Source organism: Lutjanus erythropterus, chromosome 12 (genome assembly GCF_056507025.1).
Source record: "Lutjanus erythropterus isolate fLutEry1 chromosome 12, fLutEry1.hap2, whole genome shotgun sequence".
In the NCBI taxonomy this organism is placed as follows: Eukaryota; Metazoa; Chordata; class Actinopteri; order Lutjaniformes; family Lutjanidae; genus Lutjanus; species Lutjanus erythropterus.
The window spans coordinates 8,919,028-8,940,814 of NC_139328.1; the positions used below are offsets into that span (position 1 = coordinate 8,919,028).

Below are 21,787 nucleotides of genomic sequence, written 5' to 3' on the forward strand. Positions count from 1 at the left end.
ATTACTATACTAAATACAGACTTTCTGAACCTGTTATGATTTAATTAAATTGTCAGTGTTATGCATGTCTGAGTAAGTGTCTTCTTTTTCACCATTATCTCCTGTGTGACGACAAAGCTATATAGACAAGTCTCAGTTTCTCTGTTTGTTATGTCACCTGCTCACTCTAGCACTTTCACTATCCTCACATCTTTCACATCTTCATTCTCCATCCTCACCCAATCCATTTTGTTTTCCAACATGCAAGCTTACCCTCATAACAACAGCAGCACTTGAATGCAGCACACATTTAATCAAATCAAGTAGCCAGTCAAACTCTTTGCCTGCCTGTATAATTTGCACTCTGTGAAGAGGTGAGAAACAGTCACGCAGCCTTTCTCCTTCCAATGGCTATATTATTACCATAAGTGAGTGAGTCAGGAGAGTATGTGTGGTGTGTGTGCGTGGTCACCCCCACAATCCGCCTGCACAAGCCCTCTTACCAAGGGCGTTCAGTGTCATTGAGAACAGAGTCATTCATTAAAAAAAAAAAGAGAAGAGAAAAAAAACTCTGCATCCACACAAACAGTGCAAGCACACATGCATCCCGTGGGTGCAGGCTATGTACCCACACACACACACACACACACACACACACACATATATATATATATATATAAAATCACAGGTCAGAAGAGATTTGATAATAAGATATCTTGTAATTGTCCCAGAACAAAGAAACTCCCACTGCGACATCAGAAACCCTGTGACACACAGGCACACACACACACACACACACACACAGACACACTCCCTCTGTGCTCTGTTTATCAGGGCCAGGCCCATCGATCATCCTAGCTTGGTTGCCCGGGTAACCCCGTTATTATTCAAAGCACGGAGCACCAGCTTGCAGAGAAAACTGTGTATATGTGTGTATGCATGTGTGTGTGTATTAGTTAGGTAGTGGAGATTCCCATTGGCTCATAGGCAAAGCAGCCACCGTTCCAGGCATCCTCCTTCCCAGCATCCTCCCTGATCTGCATACCTATGAGGGTGGACATTACCATATACACACACACACACACACACACACACACACACACACGATGATAGCTCTAAAGGGACACACAGCAATTGGAGCACAGCTATCTCTCCAACAAAATTTTAAATTCTATCCTCATTTCTATTGCCCACCACCACAACCACACCTCCTCCACTCCCGTCCTCCTCCACTCCATCCCACCCGTTGTGATTTTCATTCAGCATCCTTCCTCCATTTTTCTTCCTTGCTTTGCTGCATTTCATTCAGCCTGCACCCCCTTATCTGCTCGTTCCCTCTCTTATTTTTCATTCACATTCTGCGGCTCTCGGGCTCATTCATAAACAGCACCACTCCTTACAGCGGCAAAAAGTAAGGAGGAGGGGAGGGGGGAGTGAAGGAGAGGGTGGGGTGGAGGGATGGAGGGAGGGTTGCCCCTACTGACTTACTGACTGCAGCATGGTGAGGGCTCCCTGAAAACTGAAAGCAGCCAATCGGGATGCTGGGTAGAGGGGGAGGGTAAGGAGGAGAGGGAGAGAGCAACACAGAAAGAAGATGGGGGGGTATGAAGAATCCAATCCGCCTCAAACTACACTCTTTTCCACCTCCCCTGTTCCTCCTCTATGTCTTGCATTCATTCATTCATCTCTCCAGCCATTCATTCATTCAACCCACCCTCCATTCACAGCTCAACTGCTGCAGTTTTGTATCTGCTGCAAATGTTTCAGCACATTGAGGCAAAGACAGACAATGCAGTGTACAGTATTTTGTTTACATGGACAAAAAATATACACTCATAAATACAGTGATTTTTTTTTTGCTCACATATTGACAGAAATTATCTAACACTATTTTTGTGTACACAAAAGGTTTATTCCTCTCAAGTTTTGTTCACAAATTTGTTAAAATCTTTGTTAGTGAACACTTGTCCTTAAAAGCAATCCATCCACCTTATAGGTGTGGCACATAGAGATGCTGATTTAACAGCATAATTATTGCACAGCTGTGACTGGTCACAATAAAAAGTCACTCTAAAACATGCAGTTTTATCCTGAACAAACACACTTATTAAACACTAAACTATGGGTATTTGACACAGGACTACAGATAGCAATTCTTCCCCAGGCTAGGTTTGGACTATGGATGATCCTAGTGTTAAGTTTCTCTGTTGATTAAATGTGAATTTTAATATCTAGTTGACTAGTCTAGCAGTAAGTAAACGCATAACAGTTCAAATTGAGCAAAATGTGTTAATCAATATTGTTAAACATTGTCTGAAAAAAATATTCCACGTATTAAAAGCCATTTGAAGCCGTTAATTACATTCTTCAATTATTAAATTGTATGTTTAATACTGCTGAAATGACATATTTCACTGTGCATTATGAACACTGAAAATTATCCAACAAAACATGGCAACAACTCAATAACATTAGCAGTGCTAGCAACAGCAGCCTGCTCTCCTTGCAGATTAGCATCCACATGCCAGTGCTGAATATGGTGGCACATTGCTCTGGCTGAGTGGTTATATGCACAGCCTACATACAACATGATTTTCATTTATTTTGCCAAACAGCACTGTTTACGTGCTGTCATCTGGGCCACACAAGCATTGGCATGGGGAGAGGAGGCTTCCATGGCTGCAGCTCCAGCTAGAGGTGGGTGGCTGCATAACATTTCAGAGGCAACAGTTAACCAGCGTTCTACATTAATAAAATATTAATAAATAGTTCTACTAGTATATTTATATATAGCTATTGATTCATATATCTGGTGCCAAGCAGGGAGGGTGCTGACATTTAACTGATTAGAAGACATCCCTAGTTTAGGCATGAGGAGTGATTGGTTAGGGTTAAAGTAAGAATATCAGAATGAACCAATCAGATGTAGTGTAGGGTGGGTCCTGACTCCTGGGGAAAAATGTGGTATCTGTGCTTAATAATTCTTTTCAAGATAAAACTACACATTTTAGAATGTCCTTCTATTAAGGCCAGTCTGAGGCACATCTGTACAATAATCGGGCCGATTAATCAGCATGTCCATATGCCACACCTGTCAGGTGGATGGATTATCTCGGCAAAGGAGAAGTGCTCACTAAAAGAGATTTAGTCTTAGATTTTTACTTCAAAGCATGAAAATGGGAGCACAAGCAAAGGCGTTTTATTTATATTTTTGTTGAGTGTATAATATATGTGCATGTGTGTGTGTGTGTGTGTGTGTGTTTACTTCTGGTTGAGGCCAGAGGACACTGCAGACTAAACAACCTCTACTGCCTTTGTTTGCTGAGCAGCTCCATTTATCACTGCATTACTTCATTCCAGACAAACTGTTTAATCCAAAAACAATACATTACAATATCACTACCTCATTGCTGCTCATTATTACAAAACAAGACATTCAAATCCTTCTGTGCCATCAATGCAAGCACATGACATCAGTCTGATTAACATATAAACTTATCAGAGACAGTCAGAGCCTCTGAGAGCACGCAATCACTTCAGAATTAGGCCACTGTTAAACACATAAAGCCAATATATTCCTTGAAGGTGAATAAGCTGGATGGAGAACTGCCAGCACAAAGTAGGGCAGCGACAGGGGGAGGACAGGGCTGATACAAGCCTATCTGATCAGACGTGCTCCGCCTCCAACCACCACAGGAAGGAAGGGCTGCAATCAATAAAAGGAAGGGCAAGTGTGAAATGGCCGAGGCCTGTCTCTTGGTTCTATTATTCCTCTGAAAGCTGCCTGTTCCTCACCTCCTCACTGCTGTTGTTATTCCAACTGTGGGGAGGAGGTGTGTGCATGCATGTGCTTGTCTGTGCAGACAGTGAGAGACATGAGGGAAGGAAGAGATGGGACGAGAAAATAGAGGGAGGATAAGTGAGAAAAATGAAATGGATGGAGGAGTATGTGCGGGAGGAGAGGGGTGAAGGAAAGAGAAAAAAGTTCCAATAAGGGAAAAAGAACAGAAGGAGGAACATAATAAGGGGGACATAAAAATATAGAAATTATACAAATGAAGGCTGAACTTCCCTTGAGCAGGGTTGGGAATTGATTTTATTGATACCATGCCATCATGGATTCTGCTTATCGGTTCGATTCTTCATCCGTTCACTTACTTACCCCCAGTGTTGATGGTAACACATCAGAGTAATGGGTCAGGGTACTTAAATTGCAAAATTAACCCATTAGGTTGCTTGTTACGACAAAAAAAGTAATCCAAGTAGAGTAATCAGTTGCTTATTCGTGTATTGTTCTGTTTAAAGATGCAGTGCACCACTGAGTGGCATGTTTTCCCTGCTGGGAAGGAACTGCAACATGTTGCGCTTGTGTCTGTCACCAGAGACTCTGAGGGTGACTTTTTTTTGCATTTGATACAGAGACAACCCATAAGGTCTCAGAGTCTGATGTCTGATGTTGAGGTGGGTGTATTGCACAAATTCCACATGATAGTTCCTCTTGATCAAAAAAAACAAAACAAAAAAAAACACTATTTGTTCAGCTGTGGAGAGGCTTTTTAGCCTTAACTTTACTTCCAGAGGAACCGACTATCTGACACATTTAAAAAAACTTTCCCTGCATTATAATCGCTACTTTGACATGAAAGAGTAAATTGAGAGAGAACACTGGCTGGGTGAGTTTATGTCATTTGAACAACTATACACTTTTATAGTTTGCATGTCACACTAAGCATGGACCTAGTAAACTGGTTTATTATACTTGCATGTTGAAATATTATGTACTGTAGGCTGTATAAGGCCATGTTTTATTGTTTTCTTAGCAGCAGCAGTAACATTAATACTGTATGCCTCTGCCCAGTTCGCTGCCAGATTGTTAGCAGCTAAAAGGCAGCACAGGTACACTCATCATTTCAAGCTGTATGAACTGGTTAAAGGCTATATTAGCCTATGCATTCCCGGGTCTCTTAGTTTAATGATTACTAGGTCATGTAATGGAACAGTAGAGCCAATATATTTAAAGGTAGATGTCAGGACAATATAACCAAGGAATAGCAAGGAATCACAAAGGGGTTTTCATTTTTGGTAATGTAAAGGTACTCTAACAAATTACTTTTTTCAGAAGGTAACACTGTAGCATAACAAGTTATTTCTTAATGGCAGTCATCTTGTAATGTAACAAGGTATAATCTTAAAAGTACCATTCCTCAACACTGTTGATTTCTCATCAATTTTATGTGTGGAAAAAAAGTAGGCTTCAACATCAACACACCGGTTTTAGTATCTCTGACCCTGAACACAGTGTAGGAACAGAGTAGACCCTCTGCAGATATGGCTGTAGCAACAGTCTGTCATCATCTAAAATGGATGAAATGAGAGAATATTTTTACAGCATCCATGCTCATTTCTTAGTCAAAGAAAAAATCAGCTAAGCTTGCCTGTGCAGTGCTAATGTTTTTTTAACAGGATATTTACCCTCAGTGGACGTGCTGCTTGGTTGGGAAGCAGTAGCACTTGTGTAGACTTCAAATACAAGGCATTCCTGGAATTTAAACTCATGTTGTATAGAAAGATGTTTCAGCATGTTGTTGGTGTTTCCACCCTTACTTGAAATGATGATTTTACAGGCAACTTCATTAGACAACCACATAACAACTAGCAGTTAGCAAGGAAGCCACAGTTTGTTGTCATCGGTATACAATGCACAACTGTTAGAAAACATGCTGACATTGATAAAAGGAACTGCGAAGCTTGGAGGCAACCAATTTCAATAGCACAGATAATTTGGAACCGGTTCTCAACTGGAACCGGTTCTCGATTGCCATCTTTACCCATGAGCAAAAGCATATCTTATATCAGCTGGATCTTCTGACAGCTGCTAAGACATAACTCCTGACTTCAAATCTCTCTCACTCCCCATGCACACATACACTCGCTGTGTTGCCAGTGACTTTCCATCCCATCAGCATTTTGTGTCAGTGAGTGCGTGTGTGCCTTTCTAACACTGCGGAAAAAGGGATGTGAGAGGACTGTCACCTAAGATCTCCCTGTTAACATTGAAATGAAATCCTCCTGCTTGGCCTATATGTTCCTCCACTTTGACAAGTTCCTCATGCAGGTTTGCAAACAAACAGTAAACTCTTACATGCATGGGATGTACAGGATGTACAAGCACAGAAACATAAAACTGTATTTCTGACCTGCAGAATCTTCCAGCATCAAAGGATAAATTTAGTATTTTTCAACCTGGTTTGTTTGACACCCTTTATTCACCATGTTAGATGTGAAAATATCGGGAGAGGAGCAAGAGGAGGACAGATGTCAGAGAAGCAATGAGAAGAAACTGTTTGTTCAGCCACAAAAGGGTTTATTTTGACCAAACGACCAGAGTTGGTGATTGTCAGAACAGTGGAAAGACAAGCAAATGTGTTTTTTGTGAGTTTTATTTATCTGTTGACATTGAAATAAGATGATGATATTAAAATTTCTGTTTATGCAAAGGGAGTCTGGTTAGTTTGGTGGGAGCAATAAAACAGCCGTTGCTGGTAAAACAAAATATCTTACTTTTTAGTAAGAGGGTTTTGGCTCAGCAGCACAGTTAAATCTACAGTAACAATTCAGTGTATTACAAATTAAACACATTTAATATTGAATAAAATACTACAGAATATAACAAAGATCAGACAGCAGCACTGACTGATAGCTACCATAGAAATGTGGGATGCCAATTTCTGAATGAGTCGTGGCTCAACATAATAGCCCACCAACAGTTAGTAGGACTCTGCTGTGAAAAGTGCAGCTCCCACAGCTCTCCACACTGTTGTAAACACCTCTGCTCCAGTTATATATAGGCTGACTGGCACCGGGCACACAGGTGGATGTCTTTGATATCAAATGCTGTACTGACAAAAAGGCAAAGGGGAGGGTCAGGAGAGGTATGAGTGAGGCAATGGTCGACATGGAACGGGAGAGGTGAGACAGCGAGGAGGAAATGGAGGAAATGAGGGAGCGTCAGGAGGTGACAGAAGGAGGTGATGGAGGGGGAAAGAAGGCGATGGGCGTGAGGAATGAATGAGCAAAATGGGGCATGCAGAAGGCAGTGAGGGTTACAGAGGGATGACTTTACAGTGTTGCTAGCATGTAGTAATGTTCTTTATAAAAGTTATAATGTCATTGTAGTCAAGGCACAGGCCTATACATAGTTACACAACAGCTGAGTGAACAGTCTCTTACAGTCTTTCACTATTCCTTTGCCAATAAACACGGCTTACATCAGCCTGAGGAGCTGCAGGAACCCGGAAAGTGACAGGACAATGACGTCAGTAGGTGAGCTAAAAAGAGGGAGCAATGCAGGAAATTTAGGGAGGGTTAGACATACCCTATAAGTATATCACATGCACAAACATAGTCCACTTACTAACTTTATTAAGAGCAATCAACCACATCTCACAGTCTTCATCAGCAGATAATTTGCTCATATGTCATCTACTGAAGAAGACCTAACAGCTCTGGAAAAAGCTAGTAAATGAACTAATATTTTCAAGAATTAAACTTTCACACTCAAAGATATAGGGCCCCCCCCATTGTGAAGAACAAGAAAAAGTAGCATCTTCCCATTTGAGAGGATGCCAACAGTAAATGTTCTGTATTTTTACTTGAAAAATGACGTAAAAAGGGCAGCAAGCTATTCTGAATACAGAGTTGATTGGTGAGTCTCAATCCCAGGTTGTGAAAAACCTGAAAACAGAGCCAAGAGGAGGAGCAGAAGCCTACTGAATTACATTATGCTTAAAGATCATTATGGAACTTTTGCCCAATGACACCAAAAACTGTCGACCCCAGCTTTGAATGATTAAGTATCAAACTTGTTGCAGTACAACTCTAATTTGCTAACTGATTAATCAACCAAATGTTTCAGCTCTGATGTGCACCATAAACTATAAAAGTGTACATGCACACACACATAAAAGGATTAATAAAGCCACAAAACAGAACCAGCAGCCACCATTTAAACAGTTATGCAGGCTATGCGAGTACATCTAGAATAGGGCTTTTCATTATTCACACCAACAATTTCTTCAGCAATTGCCTTCCTTAGTTTATCACAGTTTAAAATGATTCTTAAATGTTCCTATTGTAACAAAGTGCAGCCTATAGATGGAATTAAAAAAAAGCACCTCATCAACTAAAATGTGCTTCATAGCCTACGACTATGGCTTGGCGTCTCTTCCTCTAAATTTTGCTGGTGGCACTTCTTGAGTCTCCCTTGGCTAGCTATGGATGCCAAATCCAAAAAAAGAAAAGTCTGTCAGTTGTTCAGTCATACAAATCTTAAAATAAACAGACTGTACAGAGAATTTAGCCTCTGTGAGTCTGTATGTGTCTTCAGTAATTCTAAGTATACCTCTAAATAACCTACTATATGTTACCATGCACTCCAGGTATAAAATATTCTAATGCTGAAATGCCAGTTGATGCTAAAACATGTCTACATAAATGTTTTAGTATCCCTGTGGTCCATGACAGGTACGTGTTCTTGGTCTGACAGCGGAGATTTTGCGTCATGGCCTCTATACTAGGAACACTGATATGAGCATGTAAAGAACATGGAAGGCAGAAAGATCATATTCCCAGGATACAATCTCTCATACATCTCAAGGCCTACTCACTGCTGGAGAACAGAGCCATTACATCATCACCCCTCGCCTTAGGGGAACAAGGCATGAGCGCTTGCTGACCACTGGGAGACGTGGGGTCACTACATCGCTGGCAGAAGCCCGGAGCAAGCCATAAAAGAAGGAGCCGAGACTGTGTGGCAGGCGGGAACTGGACCGTGTGCGAGCTGATCATTGCTAATGCTCGGTAATGTTGCTAACACACATACAGGTCAGGTGGAGGGTCAGGGACTGCTTGACGCAATGCAGTGACATGCACCTCCCCGGGCTTTCAGCTTATCATCCAGCCAGTAATGAGCAGAGTTATGTCACATTATGAGGCCACATGAGACACACACATTGCATTAAAAACAATCTTCCATTATTACCAAGGCTAAAGTTTACATTTCATTTAAAAGATGGTATGTGCCAGTGGTATCATAACTGTTGGCATATTCATAAGCTATTGCACTTTGAGATTTATGTTCACTTCCAATACAAGTGCCTTTTTACATGTGGTTCTCCATGTCATTATTTCAAGAAATGTTACTGTACTCTAAATGAGCAACTTTCTGCATCATATTAAAGCAGAAACAACAGTAACCTATTGTCTTTGTGGTTGAAGTGGGTGGCCGTGTGGGCAGTGCAGCTTCTAAACTAGGATATGCTATTATGAATGATTTTCCCACCTCGAGAAGAGGATCAATACTGTATCTACTTTCAAATATCCACCCAGGAAGAACTGTGTTTTGTCCGGTGTTCATGAGGTTGGCGGTGCAATTCCCGGTTCCTCCTATCTACATGTCCTTTGTCCATCAAGGTAGAACAGTGCTCTATAAAGTCCATTCCATTCATGGTGCATCTATTTCTATCCACATTCGCCACTTAAAGAAAAAAAATCATAAAATATCCTGTTTATGTTTTCAAGAACACTTTTTAATGCTGGGGAGCAAATACTTTATGATGAAAAAGAACAGCGCTTTTGCTATTTGGAATTGCAACATGTTACAAACATGAGTACAGTGTAAAACATGCAAAACAGTTGTGGCACCTTCCGGACCAAACAAGCCAAAATCCATGCTTAAATATTTGTTTATTTGTCTTAAGTCATAATGTCATGGAAATATGGAACACTGCTACATTGCATATTTTCCTAACATCATGCAGGCCTATTCCACCCTGTATGTGGTTATCAGCCCCAAGCCACTGGTTCCCTACTGAAGACGTAAAACTTTAAAAACAGGTCACAAATATACTTTCATTTTTATCTTCAATGGGAAAAAAAGAAAAAAAGGCAAAATAGGCTCAGTGGGGCACTGTTTTTAGCAAACGTAATACAAACGGCAGTAAATAATTTATCTATTGGGAACTATTTTCTGCCCCGGCTTTGATGCACTGGTGAGTATTTACAGCAGCAGTATGGTGTTAGTGGGATTGGTTCAAAATAAACTACAATGCCCAAGTTTATCATAATGAAGAAATGCATTATCATGTACAACTGTGTGCTCAGTTATGTGTTTTTAGACAACTATGGAGGTCTGTGGCCAAAGGGGACAATGTATATTTGGATATACAAACAATCCTCGTTAGTAGGTTAGTCCAGTCTTTTCATTGCATTCAGAAAAATATAGAATATCACAAAGAAGATGGGCAAGGTTAATTATCAGTTATTATATGTTACATGCATCCCTAAAGTTTATAAGTGAAAAAAGTAACTGTCTGTTGTAAGAACTGTTTAAGTATAAGACTGTGCACGTACCCACACACCCAACAATGCCTGTGTATTCTCGTATGGGTGTGTAGTCACACAAGCAATGGGTAGTACTCATGGTTTCTATTCCTGGATGATAAAAGGACCTGGAGTCACTGGATAAAACAAATCAGGTAAGATAATGTTACAAGGGACAGCGATGACGTTGATTATGTGTACTTAATGCCTAAAACAAACCCACCACAAACCACAACATTCTTGATTCTTAAAATTATGTCTTAAATTGGCAGACATCAAATGCGTAATTTGTGGCACACTTCAAACAGAACCAAAACATAATTTGTGTGGGGCACACCAGACAGAGAGGGACATTGCCTCTCTATCTATGATCCTACTGCCACTATGAAGTTGGTAAAAAAAAATCAAGAAGAATTCATCACCAGTCAATACTGATCAAAATCCTAAAACAGAGGAGATCACACTAATGTTTGATTAAACACACTCACATGATCTATTTCCATTTCAGATTATCAAAAATCTGTTGACATACAGAAACAAGATTGTATGTGGTTACAGTCTAAACATGAGGACTGATACTGCTGAGTAACAGCTCATGACAGACAAAGAAAAATAAAGGAAGGCAGAAGTGGGTTACTGAGAAGGTGGGGAGCAAAAAAGGTGTGTGATGGGGGATCCAGTCTCTCCAGATATTAGAAGAAGAGGCGTAAAGAAATGGGGAGGGGAGAGAGTCTGACTGTCAGCAAAATGTAACTGTACAGATAAACAGACGACAGAAACAGCACATGAACAAAATGACAAACGAGAAAGACATTAAAACTGTCATCAGCATGCGGCAAAGCCATCTCGATCTCCTCATCTGTGCATCCCTCCCTCCTTTGTATCTTATCTTAATGGAAATGACCTCCATCTGAGACAGTTGAGTGGCCCAAACCTGATTAGTTATTTACCTCCTCTCCATCTCTCTTCCCTTTATCCACCCATCACATCACGCACACAGCACCGTGGCGCCTCAAGTCTTTCTTTGACGTCTTCCCTCCTCTCCCTTCTCTCTGCCAAGTTATGCCCTGGCCCCCCTGTAGTGACGGTAATTTATTGTGTCATTTTATACGAGCCAATGGTCTCTCTGGTTTTACAGACTTGACAAGTGAGGGTAGCCGCGAGATGCGTACAACCGTGGCAGGCGTTTGTCCAAGCATGGTGATATTTAAGCGCCTTTAAGAGCCCTTCATGTCTATACAACACGTGAGGGTTCACATCTTTACAGTAGGCTTCTCTATATAGCTCCTTATCTGTGCATGTGTTGTGGAAGAAGACATCAACACGTGCTGGTGACAGAAACGTGCAAATCCACGACCTAGAGAGAGGTAGAGAGGGAGAGATGCCCTCCAAGATGAGAGCTCTCAAGCGATATAATGGTTCTCCTTTGGGTTTAAATCAGCGTGCAAAAAGTGGTCTGCCCTGGTGTTGCCTGCTGCAGTGCAACGCAGGAGAGAGGCAAGAGAAGATATTTTATATATCAAGACTCCAGAGCCCACTCACGCCTCTGCTGTAGGTGTGCCTATGACGCACACTGAAAAAGTGAGGCTGCACACTATCTGTGTCTGTCTGTCTGTCTACTTGTCAATGTTCTTACTCAGAAATGTTTTTCAAAATGCAATTTTTTTAACCAGCAGGGAACCCAATCATTGTCACCCAAATTAAAAACGAAGATCTCCAGGTATAATAAAGTTGTCTGTATTATTGAAAGAATTAGACAGTGGCAAAACACAGAGGGGTTTTTTCGAGCAAAGAACACCCAACTTCTGACAACCTCATCAGTCCCCCTCCCCTCTACCCACACACACACAGCAGAAGCCCCCGTCACTCCCTGACACAAATTTAACAAACCCCCTGACACACACAAACACCACTGAGCATGCATAAACAAGTCTCGCATCAGAAATATACAGACCACCATAGCCCTCTATGCTTCTGTGGAGGTATAACAGTCTAACAACAAAAGCAGGCTTTTCAACATAATGGCATAGGTCCATAACTAATCCTAATAATAATAATTATGAGAGAATGACTTAAAGCAACTTCTTTTCAACCTTTTCATTGTCCAAAATCAGTTTTTGTCAGTGATGCTACTTATTGCATCCAATGAAAAGTGGCTACATCAAAAAGTGTTGTTTTGATTTCCATTAAATAGACAAAATAACAAAATTAAGAACAGCACAGGTCCATAGCTGTGAACTCTCTTTCAACATTACCAGGGAAATAACAATTTAATAAACAAACTATGAATGGATAAAAGTCTGCTCTGGTTTAAAATACATTGCAAACCAAGAGGGAACCACTTTAAGAATGTGTACTAATAGTGACAATGCCTCCACCAGGTATTGGCTCTCAAGCCGACACATTTATATTTTGTGCAGCTCCAATTCACATACAAGCCTTTTCTCTATTCAGCAGCCAAAACACAGTGTTCATGCCTCAAATGCTTTAGTAACAGGTTTAACAGAGTCGCAGAGCCATTTAAATACAGGTCCTGCAGGTAGTGCGCTGTGCAAGAGAACTGGCTATATATTTAATGCAACAGTGACATCATGTGGACCATAGCGGAAATCTCACTCTGAAGCCAAGTTTTTCAACTTTCTGGAGTAATGAAATGTTGCATCCATTGAAAATTATGTCAAGCTCGTCAGTGTCCTTCACAGAGAGAATACAGAATGTTTTGTTTGACATATTCAACACAAAGCCAACAGGATTTTTCTTCAAGGCATCTTGTACCTCAGTAAATTGACCAGAATCCAGTCTAAAATGTATCAAAACTAAAGAGTAGTGCAAACCAGGAGAGTTCTACACTACTGATTCCATATCTTTGTAATTTTTTCAGTAAGTCATCAACAGTGTTGAAAGCTACAGTATTATACTGGCAACAGTATGATCATTTTCAGACAAGACACAGCTCTATTTCAAAATCGATTTATCCTGACAATATCGGTACATCCAGGTGTCAAATTTATCAATACTTTTTAAATATGTACAGTATGAAAATGACGTCAGCCACTTCTACCACACTAACTACGAGGACACTTCAATATAAATGGCTGCCTAGGAGGATTTAACAGGAGTATAAGTGATGCTGCTGACAGCATTGACAACCATGATGATGGTGTCTGACACTCATAATGACAAATGGTGACAGGCATTTTCCCCTTTGAGACCAGAAGGTTGAGAGATGACAGGAAGGAAGAGGACAGGGAGCGGGGCTGACTTTCAGAGTCCCTAGCTGGACTGAAGAAAAGAGGCTTCTAACCAAAATTCAGAATAATAACAATAATAATAATAATAACATAATATTACTAACCAAGTATCAGAATACTGTCTTCTTTTTTGACATGTTTTTCCAGGAGGTGCTGGAATTTGGAGAAGTCGCCCAACCAGTCATAACACTGCTCTGTCTTGTATCTTTCATCCCAGTAGTCAACATCTTTGTACCTGGAGTTGTCATCTGGCAGGTACTCCATATTTTCTGTGACATGTAAATATGACAAAAAAGAAATCAGTTTCACAATAAAACACCTTTAAATGCTTTCTCTTTTCCTGTAATTATACTAGACCTGATCCAGGAACCATACGTCATACAACTTACTATGTATTCATATTATCATCAAAACCAATGCATTTCATACATTCAGAGTTCATTAAGTTCAGTAACAGAAAAATTATCATATACAAACTCATCAAAGGGAAGTAATGTTCTAGTGACCTACCAAGAGTAAAAAAGACACAAACATCAAGTGAAATAACTTTTGCTGGCATGATTGTGCATAGATACATATTCAGTAACACTGAATAGCGAGTTATATGATTATTGGACAGAGAAAATAAGTCACATAATGATGCCACCTTTGGCTCCAGGAAATTGCGATGGTCCTTCTTCACCATGTTATAGACTAAGGTACTAACTGACAAAATGATTTGCAAATTAATCAGTAATTTAAAAAAAATAACTGTTGCAACTCTGAGGTTACAGCTGTCACTTAATATTCATTGTTTCATTTTAGCTTACGCAGCAGATTTAACATTTGTTTTACATATTTTTACTGCAGTTTTTCTGTATTGTATTATGTTTTATGTAGCTTATGCTTGCAAAACATTTTTTATTCTTTGAATTGGTCCACAAGGACACCAAATTTGGCTATGTCTTTATGGCGTAAAAAGTTGTTTAGGACTTTGCTTTAAATTCTTTCCAAGCAAATTCAAATCTTTCTATTGAAATTATTTTAATTCCTATATTCAAACTCTTAAATTTGTGATATATATTTTTTATTATTTAAAAACATCATTACTGAAACAGTTATACAACAAATTCACAACAACTTGTGTTTATCACCTGAGTTTACAATCACAAACAGGCCCACAGGAAACAAAGTTTGTTCTAAGAAAGATTTTTAAAAAGAAATAAAGAAAGATCTAAATAATAGATTGTAAAGCTAAATAAAGGTTTGTTTGTTTTTTTTGTATATTCGTATATAGGAAAAAATGTATTGTATAATATGGGCAGTCAGCTCTGAAAAATTTGGCTCTTTGCTCACGGATTCGGATTTGCCATCCATCAGTCTATTATTTAAGGAGCTAGTCTACCTGAATGGGGTGAGACGTGGAAGTCGCCATTACTTTAGCTTACTTTTGGTATTATTTTCCTTACTATTTGTCGTGCATAAAGGGACCATCAATAAATATTTGATCACAAAGAAACAAATTAGATTTGTGAATATTCAAACTTTGTAAAAATGAAAAGCAAATTAAACAAATAAAAGTCATCTGTCATATTCAGAGATGTCAAACTATACATTTTCCCAAAATAATACCAACTTAAAGCAGATATGGTCAGCAATAAATCTCTTTTCTCCACAAAAGCTAGCTAGCTACAACTTCACATCAATGGCTTCCTTGAGTTTCAGCAAATAACGGTTAGTTGGATAAAAACATCTTGTTGAGTTTGTTAGTCACTTAACTAATATTTGTAATATTTCTCTGGCTTGTCCTCGTCGCTCACTGCGTTCATTGCTGCCACTGATGGTCGGAAGCTGCACTGCTAGCTTACTACAACTGTAGCTATGTTAACTAACCGACAGCTCTTGCTCAACTGAAGAGGCATTAAATCATAATTTAATTTACTTACAACTTCCTGACATCGTCTTTTTCACTAGGAACTTAACGTTACCACCAACGTTTTCGTATCGTTATATATTCTACCGTTAACGAACTCGTTAATACACTAACTGGTTAGCCGCTAATGTAACGTTAGCTAAATGAAAAGTGGGTCTTGAAGCCGTGTTGCTATGGTAACGTGAGTGTAGTGGTAGTGGAAGTTGGCACAAGCGTTAGCCGTTTAAAGTTAGCCATTCAAACACCCCTGTTGTGAACTCAACACAGACTAAACACACAAAAAACTAAATATTTAGTGTTGTGTGGTGCTCTTGAACGTCCCTCGCCGTACATAGCGCATGCGGGGATGAGTGGAGCCAAACACTGCCCAGCTGTTGCAGCCACATGAATTTCAGTTAGCGTGACACACTCGATTTCACACCATACACAGAAGACACTATGCGTGACATAACATATATTTTTCTACTCACGGATTCCTCGTTAACGCCGGTGTCTTCGTTGTGAGTTAAAACGGTGGTTCGTAACTGTGAATAAATCCACGTGTTGTAGTTTTACAGCATTAAGGCAACAGTGCCCCGCGCAGCACTGGAGCGCTAAGGTACTGCAGACGCATATACAGCAGAAGAAACGTACTTAAAAACAAACCTGATCTGATCTAAAAGCTCAGAGTCCTTTAAGGGATTATTATTTTGAAGAGGCTCATATTTTCTTAATGTTGTGTCTGTTTCATAGTAGATGTTCATGAGAGGGCGGAGCAGTGTACTGTAACACTTTCGTGCCCACGCATTCATGCTGTATGATACAAATGCAAAATGACTTTATCACTGTATTCATTTTACTTTTTAAACTTTGTTTTTACCTGGCTTAATATTTTACTTAAAAAACCTATCAATGTCAAGGAATAAGGGGACAATACTGAATGTTAGCTAACAATGTGTACTTCAGTTATCAACTTATAACTTCCGGAAATGTGAAGTTAATTCTGATGCAGTATTCTTTCTCAGAAAACTAAATGTTTTTTATATAGACAGGAAAATGATGTCATGTATTGAATCGGTTCTCACCTCTCTGATTGCCTGGTACGGTAACCTGAGCATCAGGGATGAAAAATCACCTGAGCCATATTGCTAAAAGGATAGTTCACCCAAAAAATTTAAATTTAGTCATTATCAACTCGGCCTTATGCAGATTGAAAGTCAGGTTTAGTTTTTCAGTTCAAGAAACACAGCTTGAGTTTCACAGAAAAACAGTTTTGCAGAATCCCCCAAACAGTGGAAGTGAATGGAGACCAGTTTTCAAATGTTACTAAAATAACAAGAAAAAAAACATAAAATGCCTCCATACTGCTCATCTGGTTTAATCCAAGTCTTCTTTTTTCAGCCTGAATCTTCACTGTAGATCCTTCAGTTTGGAGACACGTTCATGCACACATGCACACTGTCTGACCTGGGTGTGTGTGGTGTGACGGTGTGCAAACTGTATGTCGGGACTTTAGGAGACTTGGATTACACCAGACAAGCATTATGGAGGCATGTAATGTTTTTTTAGGGTGGCTGACAGGGTGATTGGTGTCCCACAGACCTCTTTGGTGGATGTTTTTGACCAGCAGGAGTCCAGATCCATATCAGACTACAAAACCCACCCTCTCCATGATGAGTTTGTGACCCTTCTCTCAGACTATAGATTTACTTTCCCTTGGTTCAGGTGCAATCAGACTAAAAACTCCTCTGTCCCTTGTGCAATAAACCTGCTAAATTTACACATAATTTGACATTCTACTGAGTGTTGTGTGTTTTATTGTATTCTATATATAACATGTACAGAAAGGAGTCATGTCTCTTTTTCTTGTCTGTCTGGACTTTGGTTGTTGGTATGTGTTTTTATTCCTGTTGGATTTTTTTCTGGTAATTTTTGCTCAGAAAAAATGATCATCTTACAGTCAGAATCAGCTTTATTTTCAAGTATGTGTACTCATACAAGGAATTACAAAATCTGACACTGATTTGTTCTCTGTACTACACAGAACTCTACACACACACACACACACACACACACATATAAAAATATATATTTTTTATTTAAACATAATAGATTCATTCAGATACATTTTTTGTGGCTATACAGTATAATTTAATTTCTCCAAAGAGGGATTAATAAAGTATGATTTTTTTTATGCCTATATACAGGGTGCAGGATTTATATTGACAGATATATTAATATATGAGTGTATTTATGATTGTTTCTGTATGTGTGATCATCAGTGATGGCTTGTAGGAAGAAACTTTTGTGTTTAAGTTATAAGAAACGTGTTAGTAGGGCTGACAACATAAAAGCTAACACAAATATTCTGACAAAAACAATCAAACATATAGATATATAGACAGCCATTCACACAACACAGCTGAAGCATCATTCTTGTGATAATGATGAATTGTTATCATACGAGGCCATTCTCTGCAGCGCTGTGTGGGTCTTCATCCTCCTCTGTTGTTCTGGTTGGCAGGTTTTCCATCTTTTCCAGCTTTGTCCCTCTTTGTTGTCTCCTCTTACAAACTGCTGTGAGAACATGGGAACCAGTTTGTGACGCCACACTGACACAACTTAGGAAACTTTGTGTAAACTGCTAAGAATGTAGGTAGAATAACCTGGTAATGTAATATCACTGATATAATCACAGTAACATTAATATTGTCTGATATCAATAAGCTGCACAGTTTTGTGCAGGAACAGATCTACTCTATATGTTAAATATTTCTCAGATTTTTATTGACTTTACTCTTTATCTTTTTTCACCATGTGTTTTCTTCTCTCCTTTAATGTCAAAACCTACTTGGCAATGCAGCTAATTCTGATTATTCACCAATTTGTGGACAATTTCTGGAAATTAATTACACGAACACTGAAGTGTTACATATTGCTCCTTTAAGTATGATGCTGAATAAAATTCTGTAGAGAAATTTGTGACTTACGGATCTTTCCAACTTTCACCAGGATCAAAATAACACCAACAACAACAGTAAGAATGGCACCAACAGCTCCACCAACAACTCTGGGACTGACAGCCTCCATCTCTGCAGCATCTGAAGAAATATCAGACAGAGTCGAGTTGAGAAAAAGGACGATGTGCTCATTTTTTTTTTTTTTTTACAACATGAGGTTATTCATTCTCAGGTTTTAGAGAAAAAAAACATTTTCACACAACTCCACAGTCAGATTATCTTTTACAAAGAGAGAATGTACAAACTTTAGAAAACAGAGTCTCAAAATCACCACAAAACTAACTGTGATGGAGGCAGAAAATAGTTGCAGGAAAGACTGTTGTTTTCTGTCCTGTTATCACGCCATATTCAGCACTGAGTTTTTTGGTTCCAGTGCACTTTAAGATAGTTTGTGATGTTATAATGGGTCAAACCATCAGTTAGTTGATGCTTAATTAACGTTAATATAAATATTATCTGGTTTCTTGTTAGTAACAACATCATACCTCTGAGTGATTTCGTTTTCTAATCCACATGAGACAAGATCATTTTCCTAGTTGTGGTTCAGAACATGTGGACATTTTCTTTGCTAATTTAACCTACTTACCTTGTCTTTTTATATTCTGAGGCTAATAGTTTTAATACCTTTATGAGTGTTTTTGTTTAAGTGGCGATTATTTAATATTTATGTGCATAAATACATGTTTCTTTTACAATTGCGACCAACACCATGTGGCTGTATTCAACACTGCAGTTGCGCTGTTTTACCACAAGATGGATCTGTTGACCACAGAACTGTTCATTCTGCACAGTAACTGAGATGGAGTGTATTTCTCAGATAAGTAACACACATACCTGTCAGGTATAAAACAGATTGCTTAAGTGTAATTCAGCCGGTCTATTTAATTATTCCAGAAAAATATCAATATACTTTTACTATGTTGAAAATGCACATATGAAACTATGTTATTGAAGACTAATACTGTGATTTTATTTTTTCCTGTCTTCTTAACACACACACACACACACACACACACACACACACACACACACACACACACACACCTAAATATGCTCATCCCTGACCTGTAACTGTCCAACCAATGGTCATCAAGTTTATTAGGATTGAACCTGCTCCTGCTCTCTGATCAGAGTCCCTGTCTTTAAAGGAGCCATCAAGCAGCATCCCAGAGTCACTGACTCCATCACAACCGTGATATAAACAGGGGGAAGGTGATGAGCTGCAGCACACAAAGTGGCTGTGCGTGTCTTAATGAAGGGTAACAATGACACTTTTACAGAGGAATATTCAAAAACATTTACTTCGATCATCGGGGCGAGTCACTGGTTTCACTGGAGGTCCAGATGTGCTGAAATCTCCTCTCTTTGTTCTGTTCTGTTGGTCTTTCCTCACTGTTTCAAATGAGAAACAAAACCGCTGAGATCAGTTTTAAAATGATAAGATACAAACAAAAAGATCAATTCATTATCTGCAGTTTCACCATAAACATTCTGAATTTTTAAAAAATCCATAATTGATATATACAGTATTAAAGTGAACATGCTCACCGACATGAACTTCAACTGTGCAATCGGCCTTCAGTTTTGGGACGTAACATCTGTATGGTCCGCTGTCAGACAGCTGTGCTGAAGAGATCTGCAGGGTCACGACTCCGTAGTTCAGGTCTTCATGGTTGAGAGTCGTCCTGCCTCTGTACCGAAGCGCCTGTGCAGCAGGGAGGTCCTGTTCATGTCGATAGGCATGGACGACCTCAGTGAATCTCTTCCAATCAACTGTTCGAGTTGATAAGTTGACCAGGGGATTCACGTGACATTGTAGACGGATGACATCACCTTCCACTGCCTCGATTGTCGGCTTGGGGCAGACGCCATTATACTGTCCTGAGGAAACACAGAACAAACCTCTGAAGGAGTTGATGTTCTTAAATTCAGTGGTGCTTCCACCTCTGACCTTCCCTCCCAATAAATAATAAAACTGATCAGCTGGTGAAGTCTGATACACGTAACATCAGTGATCACATTATAACCTGTGTTATAAAGCTGGATGACAGCTGTGTGGGTTTTCCAATCCAACAAGCATCATTATCATCATGACCAGGGACTCAATACGATATGGTGATACACAAGAAAAGTTTGACAATACAGTCACAAAAACAAATTATATTTTGTGATATAAAACTATTTACAGCACAACCACCCAACTTGAATCTACAAACTCTGAATGATATTCAAATATGAGAAGAAAATCAAATATGACAGATTAATGTGAGAATCATCACTTATGTCTTTTTAAATACATTTGACACCTTCAACACACACTGTAGTTGAGTCAGATTGAATTTCTGGAATCATATTAACACAACGATGTCACCTTCCATGCCACTTTTGGGTTTTTAAAAACTGCCGGCTGGGCTGCACCTTGCGCGTTGTTCATCTGTTCTGGCCTGCAACGGCATCCTGCTTGTGTACTGACACACTCAGAAAACACTGTGGGCCAAAAGTAATATCGCGGTCATCGGCCATTAACTGTATAAAAATATCTTGGCCCAGTAATACCTATACTAGAAGATTATTAGCAGGAGGCATCCACATCTGGACCGAGTCTGGCGCATACACAGATAACGGTGGCAGAAGCCCAGAACTGATTGTTGTCTGGGAGTAGTATGAAAGTATGAAAGTATGAAAACAAGTATGAAAACACATTTAGTTTTAAAGTTAAAAACAACTGAATTAAATTAAGTTTATCAATTTGATCAGAGCTGAAACTTACCTGCAGCAGACGATAAAACAGACAGTAAAACGAACAGTGACATGATTCATAAATTCTGCTAGTATCCCTTTCCCCACCACTGTACTCTGTGCACAGGGTTGACAGTACAATGGTGTTAATCTCGCCCAGATTGAAAGAAACACGCTCTGAAAGTAGTGACTCATTGGTTGACATAACCACGACTTCCCTCCTGCATGCAGATTCCCAGAAAGGCGGGGGATTGAACTCAGGGTTTTCTGGCTATGGGGCGGCAGGGCTAACCACTGAACCACCGTGCCGCACATCATAGATAAAATGGTTAAATAATGTTCTTGTTAAAAGTAATGCCGCTAAATGGGAACACAGTGCCATCTGCTGTTTTTCATCCGTACCTGCAGTTAATAATAGTAGCAAAAGATTATGGGTAATCCTCAAAGTAACGGATGATTTGCACTGAGGTAACGATGATAAAACTTGTAAAAGCACTTCAAACTTAAAGCTGACTGTGTTTCGTTTA

General features: G+C 39.4%; 2 protein-coding genes across 2 annotated transcripts in view; both read right to left on the reverse strand.

Annotated features, from left to right (window-relative positions):
• Nucleotides 1-16,290, reverse strand: part of ece2a (endothelin converting enzyme 2a) — a 102,769-nt gene extending 86,479 nt beyond the window's left edge. The window contains exons 1-2 of the mRNA XM_084732245.1: nucleotides 15,993-16,290; nucleotides 13,715-13,879 (exon numbers count right to left, since the gene is read on the reverse strand). Of these exons, the coding sequence (XP_084588371.1) occupies nucleotides 13,715-13,874 (160 nt within the window). The 5' untranslated portion in view covers nucleotides 13,875-13,879; nucleotides 15,993-16,290. The remainder of the gene's footprint in view (nucleotides 1-13,714; nucleotides 13,880-15,992) is intronic.
• A 1,669-nt stretch (nucleotides 16,291-17,959) lies between these two features.
• Nucleotides 17,960-20,529, reverse strand: LOC146317578 (butyrophilin subfamily 3 member A3-like; the record flags this gene model as incomplete). The annotated part of the gene is made up of 4 exons (XM_084732470.1): nucleotides 17,960-18,078; nucleotides 18,492-18,602; nucleotides 19,824-19,913; nucleotides 20,070-20,529. Coding segments are annotated over 4 exons (780 nt in total), but the record flags the coding sequence as incomplete, so codon positions are not given.
• Between the last annotated feature and the right edge of the window lie 1,258 nt (nucleotides 20,530-21,787).